The following is a 13,516-nucleotide window of genomic DNA, read 5'->3' as shown; positions in this document are numbered from 1 at the left end:
TTTTGGTGAACCGCGACCCGGTGCTAGGACCCCGGTACCAAAAAACATTGGCGTATCAACCCCATTGTAGCCTTCCCTTCATTGCAAGAAACTGAACTCAATGCCCTGAAACAGGACTGTGTTTTATTTTTCTCTACTACTCCTCTTAACTACGCCTACTGCTTTTTTTTCCCTTTCCTCGTTTCCCCGCAGAGTAGGATGTCGTCGAAATCATGTCAGCAAACCTCTTTGCGTTTTCTTCTTCGATAATGAGTCTCTATCTCTGACCACACTAGGGCATGTATACAAGGCCAGCTTCAATTGAGTTTATGTAGTGTTTGTAGCCATTTATTGTTTTTTTTTATGAACCAACCTGTCACATTTTTTTTTTAATTTGTACAACTTTTCTTGTGGGTACACGGCGCCTTTTAAGGCCGTGGGTCATAAATCGGTAAGTCTCAGAGGAATGGGATCAGGTGAGTATCCCTAGAGGATAATTCTCGAAATACGGTCAAGAAAGGGGGTTATTAAAATACGCGCCCTTAGTTACAAAGTGTTTTTCTTCTAACAGCATCTTTCGGGGACGAGAAAAAATTTATAGATGTGTGAGAGGCCTAACCTTCTGAATTAAGCACTTCTTGTATATTGTCAACCCCTTTCTACATGTGCGGAATTTACCTACGCATTCGGAAACGCGGCGCCGCTCGTGCGGCAAAACGATCTATTTTCGTTGCTGCGGAAGCTGCGGAAATTGGTCATTTTGAGGCACGAGTGAATTCGCAGGTATATTTGGCTCATGTAGAACGGGGTTTAGCGGAGAAATATAATCAGCAGATGTCTGATACACTACGTAATAACCTATTTTTGTGGATCGCAGGCAACCAACATTATGTTGAAGTGTCCGTTACAAGATTTGTAATTGAGACGGTTTACGGGAAATAATAACTGAGTGATAATAATAACTCGAGCTGGTACTTGTATAATTCATGGCGTGTCGGAATCTGCGAGATAATAAACATTTCCCGGTCCACCCGCCGGCGATCTAACAGAGTTGTCGTTTTGCCAGCGGAAGTTCGAGCAAACTGGTTCCCTTTCTAATCAAGTTTCAATTTGTCTTTGTTTGCTTGCCCGGAACTAATATACGTATACTGGTGTGCTGAAACATGACCCCGGGACTTTTTATGAGCTCTCATTTTACGTTGTATTATTATACTATATTACAGCGCTAACTTCATTTCGTAGCGTTGAGCTCCCGCAAGCACTGGCTGCAAAGGCATAAAAAGTCCACGAAACAGTGTTTGTCCCACAAACGACAGTGAAGATAACTTCTTATCATTGCTAATTTTGGGAAGGTTGGGCCTCTCAAACTTCAATACATTTTCGTTTGTCCTCGAAAGATACGGTTAACGAGAAGGACTTTGTAACTAATGGCGCACATTTTAATAACCCGCCTCGTGGCCGTATTTCATGACGTATCTTTAAGACTGACTAAATGATCAGTCGCCTTACTTCGGCGCAAAAAGAGTAGTCGAGCAGGAATGGTAGCAGGAACTATCACTTATTAAGCCTGAATTGTTTGCCCTCCATAACTTTACCAGGTTATAGTTTTTTTTTTGTTTTTTTGTTTTTTGCGAGGGAAATTTTGGAGTCCCCCTCAAGTTAAGTCGTATGGCTACAAAGGAAAGCTGTACAGCTCTCTCAAAAACTTAGCAGTTGAAGAATGATTCGTCTTCTACCCAGACGAATCATTGATTAATCAATAATGGCCAGCCGCAAATGATGATTAGACACATCTCACCGCTCTTCCTTTCGTCTGGGCAGAAACGCACCTAGCGGCGCAAAGTCCGCGCAGAATGCCAGCAATATAGAAATGCTATAGCACTTTCAAAATTGGCGCCAAAGGCGGGAGGAGGTGTGCCCGGAGCAGCATCGGGGGCGGCGCCCGTAATAGTAGTGTACCGAGGACGTCGAGGAAGCCGACCTCGGTGATCATGGGCTCGGTGTTGATCTGGCACATGTAGAAACCCTTGTCCGAGGGCTGCGCGTTGCGGATGTGCAGCTGCCAGTGGCGCTCGTTGTTGTCGCTCACGCGTAGCCGGGGCTCCCCCACGATGATGTGCCGGTGGTAGGTGAGCAGCGTCTCCGTGTCCATCTTGATCCACGCCACCTGCACGCGCCGCAGTGATCAATGAGTACAGAGACTATCAACGTGCGCGTACCTGTTCCCGCAATTCAACAGTGCAAGGGCCCTTATCGCGCGTAAAATATGTTGGATGTGTTGTAAATGTTGGTTTTTGCCTTACAGCAAAGTGTTCGGCTTAAATGTATAGCGGTTAGCTGTAACGCCGAATCAAGGCCCAATATGTCCTCGAAGGAGATTGATTGACATTCAAAAGCTGTGTTAACCAGGTGTACAACCTACGAAACGTTGTGAGTGAGGTTTAGCTGCGCGTTCTTGGAGACAATTACCAATACACCACCGCAGACATGAGCTGAAATAAGGGGACGTGCCCCCACAAGCAACGATGGGGGAACGCGAAGCTTTCCAAAATCAAGTACACCACCAAACAAATCAAACCAAAGTGAGTGGAACCTACCTGTGCTCTCTTTATGCGAACACCTCTTTCTTATCGGGACGCTCTACTGCACTGCGATTGTGCTCCCTAAGGCTTTACTGATACGGGCATTTCATCGCTTTCCCCAGCGTTAAACTGTCGTAGAAGAGCTGCATTGTGTAATTTTGCACGTCCATGCACACCTGTCCAAATCTAAACTGATTCGACCGTGCCGGGATGGCAAAATCGGATGATAGACGTCGGCTTCATACCGTGGGGCACCCAGGTTCGCTTCAACCACAGGGAACATTTTAATTTTTCTTCACTTCACTCACGATCATCGTCATCGTCATCGTCAGAGAAAGTTGACTTTCCTGCAGGGCGTTTTGGATGGACTACAGGAGCATCAGTTAGAAGCTGAAAGCTTCGCTTTGAAAAGGTTGAAAAAGTGTTGCAGGGATCATTTATTATTATGATCATCCATCATAATCATCACCAGCCTATCTACACCCACTCCAGGCCAAAGGCCCCTCCCATTAATCTCCAATTATCCCGGTCGTGTGCTAACTGCGACCAATTTATCCCAGCAAACTTCTAGATCTCATCTTCCCATCTAACTTTCTGCCACCCTCTGCCACGCTTGCCTTCTCTAGGGATCCAATATGTTACCCTTAATGACCAACGGTTATCTTGCCTTCACATTACACGCCCTGCCCACGTCCATTTCCTCTTCTTAATTTCTTCTAGTGTGTCCTTAACACGCGTTTGTTCCCTGACCCACTCCGCTGTCTTCTTGTCCCTGAATGCTACACCTATCATCTTCCGTTCCATTGTTCGCTGAGTCATCCTCAACTTAAGTTGAACCCTCTTAGTGAGCCTCCAAGTTTCTGCCCCGTAGATGAGTACCGGTAGCGTTTATTATATGGGATTACAAAGCTCCACATATGGGCCATGGCACAAAATGTGACCCTCCTCTTATGGTAACCGCTAATAAGGATATGCCTGCCATCTTGCGATAGAAAGTAGAGCTAGCAGATGATGTGCCGCTATGAATACCGCATAACCAAATCACTTAAAACTGTGAATAAAATTATAACGTGCTGATTTAAACGAACAAAATAAGTATGATGGCGAAACAATTATGCAAGAATTTCTAGTTTTTCTGCCCTGATAGACATTGTGCCAGTAGGACGATGCCCAAGTTGATACCAAACTGGGCACATTATTACAAAGAGAGGTCCGGCAGCGGGAGAGGTTGCAAGCGGGCGTTTCATTCCTTGGCTGAATTCCACGACTGGCACGCACTGAAGAACTTAGTCCCAATTGTTTGCAGAATATTTCCTGGTACAAAGGAAGGCCAATATCTGTGGAATGTTAAAAATTGCCTTTATTTTCCTCCAGCTTATGACTAAATAACCGTGTGAATAAAGGGCGCAAAAATCATCGGTCCTGCTTTGATTTATAGTTCAGGCTACATCTACCAAAGCGCACTGAAGGCGTGCTACACCGGCTGCGACTTGACGTTGCATACACCGGAAGCTTCTTGTTGAAGCTGGGCTGGGTAGAGTCGCCATTGTGTACAGTGCGCTCTATTACCGACAGCATTAGGCACATTTTAAGCCACTGTCCGCGATGTGCTAGCTAGGGCAACAGCATCGAAGGCACTTGTGCGACTCCGACGCGGAGGTCCTCTAGAACTCACACTTCTTTGAACCCTGGCGAAATCGTGATAAGGAAGTGCTGGAAAAAAAAAGTCTGCTTACTTTTCTTGCGGAAACAGGGCTATAAGGGGTTCTGTGAACCATGAACCCTCTGAACATTTACATTTTATATATGTGTGGATCTCCCCTCCCCCTCCCATTTCTTTTTTTTCCTTTTCTTTTTCTTTCTATTTTCCGCGGTCATTTCACTGTATTCACCCCATCTGGAGTAACAATCCCTACCGTTAGTACGGCTGAACTTCTCAGCTTTCATTAAAGGCTCTCTCTCTCTCTCTCTCTCTCTCTCTCTCTCTCTCTCTCTCTCTCTCTCTCTCTCTCTCTCTCTCTCTCTCTCTCTCTCCTCTCTCTCTCTCTCTCTCTCTCTCTCTCTCTCTCTCTCTCTCTACAGTGGTATGTGTGTTTAAAATGACACGCGTAAATGTTTATTATCCCCAAAGCAACAATTCTGAGTGAAAATTAGAATTTTTGTTTGTGCTTAAAACTATTAGGGGGCATAATGAACGTTCTTTGCCAATCTGTCGTTAGAGCCAATTAATAAAATTATTGCATAATGGAGCGTGGAAATTTGCCAGGAGACAGCCAGGTTTTATTCCCTTCTCTGTCATTATTGTCCAACGCGACAAGATTGAGTCATGTGCGGTGATTTACGTTTTTGTTCTTCTTTATCGTGAACATTTCAGCGAGCGACCCCCCTCGTCCCGAGGATCAAGTATGATGCGCCGGGCGCCAGCGCTGCCATTCTAATGGCTCCGAGTAGAGCCACAGAATTTATACGAGTAGAGGAATAACATGGCATTCGGCGCTTGCCAGCTTCACATTGTTCTTTGTGGACCGAGGACGAGGCTATGTGTGGTCCTCAGGGAACGCTCGGACAATTCTGTGTTCCGGAACATCAAGTCTCGAGGGCGAATCGGAAAGTCAAACGAACCATTAAATCAACGCAGACCAGATTTGTGCGTAGCATGTTATAAAAAGCGGATTACTTGCAATCGGTTACATTGATGGCAATTTTGTAACGCGTCAATTACTCGTTGAAGGAGTGACAATTTTTGTAATTCAATTACTTTTCTGCAATCGATTACAAAATTGCCCATTACATTGTAATCCGACAACAAGGCTTTCGCCGCACCTTGTCCGTCTGCCTCGGTGTCGATCCTTCATGAACGTTTCCAGAACTGTTGTTCTTACTCCTTACAGAAGCGGAGCTGCGCCGACAACGACGATTCGTCGGAAAGTGACGATTGTGACCAACTGCCCCAATCACTGAAACGCTCGGTAAAAGAAGCCACAGAAGCCTTGTCCGTGCTGGAGGACTTTTGACAGCAAATCCCGCATGGCTGGTGTGCCACGGAGCATCTGGCAGATATTGGAGCTATGGTCGCCGCGCAATATTGCCCGAAAACAGAAAACAAGACAAGGATTACAAACTTTTTTCCAACTAAAGGTACGCCAGGCTGAGGAAAATTTCGCGTTTTTGTTGTTCCTTCGATATTTCGACAATCGGATAATTCGGCAATTCTTGCGATCCCACCAGTGTCGAATTAAAGACATTTTCTGTACTATACGTTTTGTTCGGCAAGCGAAGAGGGGTATTTTGGTCTTTCGACTGTTGCTTGGTCGCAAGCATGGGCCCATTTGAGATACCAGGAAGGGTTGCAACAAAGTATTGGTTTGGGCGAGTTGGTACATAGTGGGTACATAGTTGGTACATAGTTGGTACATAATTGGTACATAGCGCTCTGTGTGTCGTCTTCCGTGTTTTTGTCCCTCGTCTTGCGCTGCGCTTCGATACTTCGTTCATCGCCTCCTGTATAAAAATACAGGAGGCGATGCTTCGTTGCATACAAGCTTGAGTGCAGGCGGCTTCCTATACGCCTCGAGCGCTGCCTGTAGGGGCGCCACTGAAATCTCTCTAGTGGCCCGTTTCGAAAGCAGCCGCGGGAGGCTCCGGCCCTCTCCCCACGGTCACCGCTGCTTTTGGGGCACGTTCAAGACTGAGATTTACCGTTTGTACGTGTTCGAAATACATACTAATGTAAAGCAGTCACTCTGTTCGCAAGTGTGTTGTATTTACTAGAGCGGAAAGGTTTACGACGCAGTCTAGTGTGGTACATTCAGTCTAACCACCTGGTGTGTGCAAAGCCGGCTTATGCATGCAGCTGATTGCAATTCCACTGCCCTGACATTAAGTAACAATGTCTCTCTAAGTAGCGTTTCCTGAGGTGGTCATGCTACGGCTATACGCTACGATGCCAATCTGCTTTGTGTGCTTGCATAACCTAGCGGTGCAGTGATACATGACAGCACGCCAGTTACGCTTGCCAACAACATACCTCGGATATTGATCACTACCCTGAACAAGCAATGTGAAATAAATTTCACGAACATTTTACGAAAGAAGTATGGTGGATAATACAAAATTAAACCCGGGGATCAGAACCAGACAAATAATTTAGCGCCGGGTCGCCTTGACCTCAGGTGAGCGCTCGCAAACAGTCATCATCTACTGCATATATCCCCCGCGAGCAGCGCGGCGGCGGGCTTATAGTGTACACCGCGTCCGCTACTAAACGCTTCTTTGAAACATGGCCATGTGACAGAGGAAGCCTGCACAAACTAGCACAAACTAAAATGAGTGGTCCTAATCCGATATCACACTTTCCCAACTACACCTTTTGTCGTTTGTGACCTGCCAACACTGTACTTGGAAATATTCGTCCGCCGACTGTTCAGCTGTTGGTTGAAGTCGAAAAACAAAAGGAAAGTGAACGCGCAGCTTGTGTTTATGAATACTAAAACGTTCATTCCTTGATTTCGCTCCGCATGCGAACACAACCGTAGTTAAGTGTCTCCTTCCCCCGCCCCATGTCCTGCAAAATACCAGTGCATTTCGTATAGGTGGGTCTGGTGAGTCCTACCTGGTTTAAGTTTAGACGAATGTCTTAGGCATTTTCGAAGCTACACCGGGTTTTTTTCATTTTCGTACGAGCTATTCTGTTTCTTCCCGACTTGCAGACCATTTAGTAGTATTCCGTGGTTTCATTAACTTTCCTTGGTTTTTGCTATAAGGCGTGAGTGTGCACATATTTTACAACGCAGGGCCGTGCACAATGCTTAACGTTTTCGCGTGGCTTACATTCCTTTAAAAGACACAATTTGTCAGGTATTGGGATAATCACATCCCCGAGACATATTTGTCTACGACGTATATATTCGAAACGAAGCCGCATTCCTTGTACGCGCTGCAAGACGAAACAAACCTCTCACTCTGCCAGTATCACGTCTAAACGAGATGACAATAGAATTCACTTGTGCCTGGCGTTTTAGGAGACGACAGTGATGATATGCTACGCGCAGAAGGAAGCGCGCAGAACCTCGCCCCTGGATAACTTTTGCTGGCTTACAAGCAATCAACCAAGCCGCAGCTGTTTTTTGAAGTACCCTAAACGTACTATTCGCTTACAGACATGACAATAACAGGTTCTTAAGGGCGCGGAAAGACAAAAAGACAAAAAAATCACGCCATATCCACGGAATGAATGATGATAAGTGGGGCGAAGCTCGAGAGGGGGAGGTCATCGGTAACCGTAACTCTCCCGTGAAAGTTCGCCCATTACATCATTAAGAAAGACGGAAGACTGTGTGCGTACATTGTACAAATCAACTTTTATTTTGTCCTTTTATTTTGTTCTTGTTCATTTGTTGTTGTTGTTGTAGGGTTCGTGAGGCTGCAAGCAAGCGCTCGTATCGGCAGGCAAACCCCGATCCAGTGAGAGCTCGCGAGGCGGCTGCAAAACGCACCAAGCGAGCTCAGCCCGAAGCTGCCGACGCGCGGTTTAAGCGCGACTTTCTAGACGAGATGCTTCGGCCTCTCTTTCGCGCACGGCGGGATCCCGTCGGCGAGCGCGCGCTGCCGCCGCCCTGCGCGCCCTCCGCTCCGCAGCCTTGTCAACAACCACTTCCTCCATCCGGTGACTCGTTGCGAAAGGGGAAGCAAGTCAACAGCGATTGCCTTTTATAGTGTCAGTCACGTGCAAGTGACGTCATCATGACGTCACTCACACCAGCGTCACCTGCGAGTGAGTCATCGAACTAGGCGGTCACGTAGCGCCACCTGCGAGTGAGTCATTGAACTAGGCGGTCACGTAGCGCCACCTGCGAGTGAGTCATCGAACTAGGCGGTCACGTACCACGAGACACAAGCGATGGACAGACCCACGGCTTTAGGAGCTTCGCCCCTAAAAGAAGTGCAAGAGCACCAAAACCTTGAATGAGCCCCTATCAGCCACCCAGCGTTCATCCCGCCCCGCACACGCCGCCAAAAAGCGACGGCAGGGGACGCAGACGCGAAGTTCGAGGGGTATAATGTCACTCAGTTGTTTTGTACATATATTATGTTAATAAACCGCGCGTATGTGCAAGTACGACATTTTTCTGGTGGCTTACGGCGATACGAAACACGGCGGTGAATCCTAAGAAAGCAAAGAACCTACAATTGCTGAAGTCCTTGACATTTAGACTTCTAGCGGTAAGGTAGGAGTAGGAAGATTGGTGTTGGTGACACTGTTTCCGTTCGGCAGAGACATCCGCATCAAAGTGACAACGTGTTCCGTAAGAGCTATGTTCCTATTGTGTGTGAACTAACTGCAACAAATACCAATAGGCTTGCATTGAGGTGACTACATACTCAAATGTTGATAACATATGTTCGGAACATGTCATTTTCATTCCTATGAAGAACGCAAGGAAAAATATTTTTTCTTTTCTTCTCACGCAACCCTAGCGGTTCACCGACACCAATAGGCACTAGCTACAGTACAGCTGCATACCGGCAAAAATCTTGAATAAGAAGGTCATCAAGTCGCTCCTAATCTAACAATTGATAGACACTTATTCTTCTTCAGCCTCCTCTTTGTGTTGTGTGTGTTTTGCGTGCGTCCAGGCCCATCATGCGGCTCTGAATGGAACGACCGCTGCCATTGCCTGGACATCTTCGGACCTGCCGGAATTGAATGAATCCAGACACATTTCTAACACATACGACCTCGTAGAAAAGGTAGAACTTCTAGGAATAGAAAAGGTAGAACTTCTAGGAACAGCCGCGCGGAAAATTTATAACCATTCCGGCCATCTATCCACGAAGAAATTTCCCATTATCACACATTCCCATGTTGCTGTCCGACAGTTAAATCATCAGTTTACACCGAACAATACGGCAACCAACATCCTTACCTTGATAAGAGACCTACAAATTGAAGGCTTCAAAGTTCGAATTGTTTGGACTCCAGGACACACTACAGGCTCAGAAGGCAACCGTATGGCACACGACGCTGCCAGGGAGTGGCTACAATCACCTCCCGCGGTGCTCGCCATGCCCGTCCCCCCTCTCCAAGCAGACTGGCAACTCCAGCTTCGCCACCTCAAAAAGGAAAGCTGCAACCGCTTACAGGCATAAACTCCTATTGGCATCCTTGCCCCCCTCAAGCGCTTCTTGCGTCCGGGGGAAGCATTCGCCAATAAAGTGTATGCGAATACAGCGTACACCCCCCCCCCCCCATTACATTATTTATAAATGGACAGCTCCAGCAGGACCAGAATTGCGCCGATGCCCCCACTGTAGTCGTGAAGGCACACCAAATGTTTGACACGTAATTTCGCTTTGTCCATTCTTCGACCGTAATGGCCACCAGCTTTTAACTCTAGGTCCCGCCCCTGTGACTGAACAGGAACATGTTTGTCTGGTCCGTGACGATCCCACCACACTAGAAGCAATCACCGAGTACGCCCCTGAAAACGGACTCTACAAATTGCTGTAACGGCCTGGTCGACTTCCCCGTTCTGTCTACAATGTGAACTGCCTGCAGCGTGCACTGTTTTCAGTGTGAACCACATTGTCTACAGTGTGAACTGTACATTTAAATGTGAACTGTGCATTTTAGTACCACTGAATGACTCTAATGTGTTCATATTTTGTGATTAGGACCCCAAGACTGCAACTGTGTTTATTGTGCGAGTTGTGACCTTCCCCTTTTGTCCTCATCCTTGCTGCCCCCAGGGCCTCATGGCCTCTCGTTTAATAAAGTGTTGCACTCACTCATTCTAAAACGCAAATGTGTAAATTAAGGTCGAGCACATCGTCATTGCTGGGAATTATTGCAATACAGGGAGCATCATCCAGTCTCAAATTTATTGAAAGAAGTGCGCAAGTCTTGCAGAAATCTTTATTGTTGCGCTTACGATTTTAGTTTAACACAATGCCAAAACAAAAATGGGATGCTTCGAACCTCACTGATATTTGACCCCGCAGCCCTGCACTCCACGTATCCGCGAAAACAGAAATAGCGGCAGTCATTGGTGGCCTATAGATGTCGAATGACAATGCAGCCACGCCCACATCTCGCCCACATCTTAGCGCCAACATCTCAGCGGTCACATTTTGGCGCCCATCTTAGCGGCCACCTCTCGTCAGTCATAAAGGCGCGCAGTAATTCGAAGTGAGGCGTTTTAGTCACTTCGAGCACGTAGCTGCAAAACTAAACGAGTTCGCACATGCCGCATACTGATATGAACGGCATGTCCATAAACATGACATCGAAGAGTTCACTATCCTTCGCGTATTCGGGTCGTATTGTCCATGGAGCTCCTAGTGTAACCTACAGACGAATACCGTACATAAGTGGTTCAGGCTCGGGCGTCTTACAGTAACCGATCAACTAAAGCATAACCTTTACTTTCCGTAGAAATTACGTTTTTTTTTTTTTTTTTTTTTTCCTGTGCTGAAGTTTGTGGCTCTAAGGTGGCGCCATCAGCCACGGTTCTTGTACTGGGCCGTACACTGTACGCACAGTTCGCAGCTGCAGTGCTCTGCGGTAGGCTAGCTTTCAGGAAGTATGGGTGCGAGCATGGGAGCGCGAGATTATGATATCATGATAAACACAGAGAATGCTACTCGTGTTTCAGCCTTCCGTTCCAGCTGAGGCGCGTATGTACAAGAAAAAAATCATAATAGACTCGCAGGTTGCCGTGTTTGGCTACTAGCTCATGGTACAGATAATATAACGAAAAGGCGAAAGTGATAGAACAAAAGATAGGCATAGAAATATGAGAGCGAACGCTGAGCAAGCGAGCCTCATATTCCCATTTTCACTCTATATACTTTGTCCCCACCGCTCTCCTGCGGTAATAGTGACCTGGCTGAAGGTTTTTCCGGGAGAGATAAAAGGCGGTGAGCGAAACAAACACCGCGATTAAAGCGAGTTGGGCCTTTTGGCTTGGTTGCCCACGTCTCTTTCCTCTGCGTCTGTGTGCATTTCCGCAACATGAAACCGGAAAAAAGAAGAGCCGTAATATGGACGAAGCAGCAGACAAGCGGAGTATGTGTTTGAGGGGGTAGGCAGAGGGGAGGGGCAGTGTTTGAAGGAAAAAGGTATGCGGGACCAGCATGGCATAAGTAAATGCCTGTGTTCGGCGGAATGACACCGAAAATAAGGGAGACAGGAGGCGAAATCTGGTTAAGGAGGCCGTGGAGGAGGATGGGAGAGGTTGTGTGGAGTCTGCAGGCCGGGAGGAGAGGGGCGTCATGCAGCGGATATGTGGTGCATGTTGCCGCGTGGCCCCCTTCACCCGCAGAGTGGGGGAAAAGGAGAAAAATGAGGGAACAGCATTGTGTAGAAGCATGAAGCGTAGGGCCTCGGCGGCTGGAGAAACGAGGGAGGAAGAGGAGAAAAAAAAAAAAGATGTCGGCGGGCCAGGCCGAGACCAGGTTGACCAGGGCAGACGAGGAAGCAGCCCGACGGGGTACAGGAGATCGGACCTACCAAAATTGAGGGGAGTTCTGCCGAGCGTTCCTAATTCGCAGGAGCCAGTTCCCATCATGCCTCCTTTTCACCCGCTTCTTGTCCCGGGCGCTTGCTACCAGCGTGTCTGTCTACCAGAGGGCCGCCTCGAATGAGTCACTATGCGGGCCCCCCGGGATCGTTTGTGTGTGTCGCTCCTCTCGCTTCATGGGTCCTTGTTTTTAGTTTTTGTCGTCGTTTTTGTTTCCGTCTTTTACTCTTCCTTTTTTCATTTTCGGGGACTCCTCTGAGTGCTTTTGCACACACGGTTTCCCGGCAGCATGCGGTGGAGAAAGTGCCTAGGCATGATTTGCCCTTCGTTTTGGTCTGCGCAGCTTAAATATATGTTTTTTCCTCTTTTTCTCTGATAGCACCTGATAATGTTTCTGTATCAAAAACGTTCAACAGAAAGCGTTAGCGTTCCTTTTCTGCTGTTGTTGTGTGGAAAATATTATGCGTACTTTTATTAGTTTCCCCTTGGTTATCATGCGAAGGTAAGCCGACGTGCATTCTGCGCAAATTATGTTTCGGTCGATGCGTCCAACCAAAATTGATGACTCGGATATTCTATCATCGTTGAAACGAAACATTCCTTTGCAGGCAAAAAACAAAAACTTCTTCCTTCTGCGTTAATAGTTATTTTTAAATATTGAATGCTCGGAAAAGGAAATTTAGGTTCCTCAGCTTCATTTATGACATCAGGGATTTGTAGTACTCCATATGAACCAGCTGTTGTAGGTGCTGTTAGACGGTTGTTGTAATTTTGTTGCTACGTGAGGGTACAACCTAATCCAGTTCTTTGGCACTCGTGAGTTGCTTCCAATGAATCGAGCAAACGTGCAAACTGTGCAACTCGTCTTAATCAGAGTGAAACAGTCATGAATTAAATTTGACTTGGGCTTACGATGGCGACATGGTTACCGTCAGACAGCCGACAAGAAATGAAACAGACAGCAGATGAGACTTGAATAACTGTGCACGTTCACAAATGGTCGCGTTAAAATCGTTTGTTGAGGCGCTTTACCCCGTCAATATACAAATATTAGGTGACAGAAACTTGTCATGAAGGTTCCAGATTTATCGAAAAATATTCGTAAAATATTCGAAAAAGTCGTTTATCTGCCTCTATCCCTGCACATGCCATATGGGCTTAAACGTACAGTAATAATTCCCCGTTTCTGAGCGAATGATCTTTGTACACCTAAATTGAACCCTAGATGCTATAGTGACATTCTGATTTTTTAGAAGTACACGCTACTCCCACAGCGTACACCGAACTATGCTGCTCTGCCTTACGCTATGGCGTTGTTTCCCACACGCTACGTGCAGGACAAAGCCAGCTTAACGTTCCCTCATTTGACGAAGCAGCTGGCGGCAACGTCGCTGCGGCAAGCGAACCACACCATTGTGTCCGCATTGTGTCCGC

At 46.9% G+C, this 13,516-nt stretch overlaps 1 protein-coding gene across 2 annotated transcripts in view; it reads right to left on the bottom strand.

Moving 5' to 3' along the window:
• Positions 1–13,516, bottom strand: part of LOC144169828 (lachesin-like) — a 209,999-nt gene that overhangs the window by 29,635 nt on the left and 166,848 nt on the right. For both annotated transcript variants that reach the window (XM_077699193.1, XM_077699192.1), the window contains exon 3: positions 1,939–2,146. In XM_077699193.1, the coding sequence (XP_077555319.1) occupies positions 1,939–2,146 (208 nt within the window). The remainder of the gene's footprint in view (positions 1–1,938; positions 2,147–13,516) is intronic.

Source organism: Haemaphysalis longicornis, unplaced genomic scaffold, assembly GCF_048455015.1.
Source record: "Haemaphysalis longicornis isolate Haplotype H1 unplaced genomic scaffold, Haemaphysalis longicornis Haplotype H1 scaffold_2, whole genome shotgun sequence".
Lineage (NCBI taxonomy): Eukaryota > Metazoa > Arthropoda > Arachnida > Ixodida > Ixodidae > Haemaphysalis > Haemaphysalis longicornis.
The sequence above is the reverse complement of the archived record's forward strand: the minus strand, read 5'-3'. Positions and strand labels throughout refer to the sequence as shown.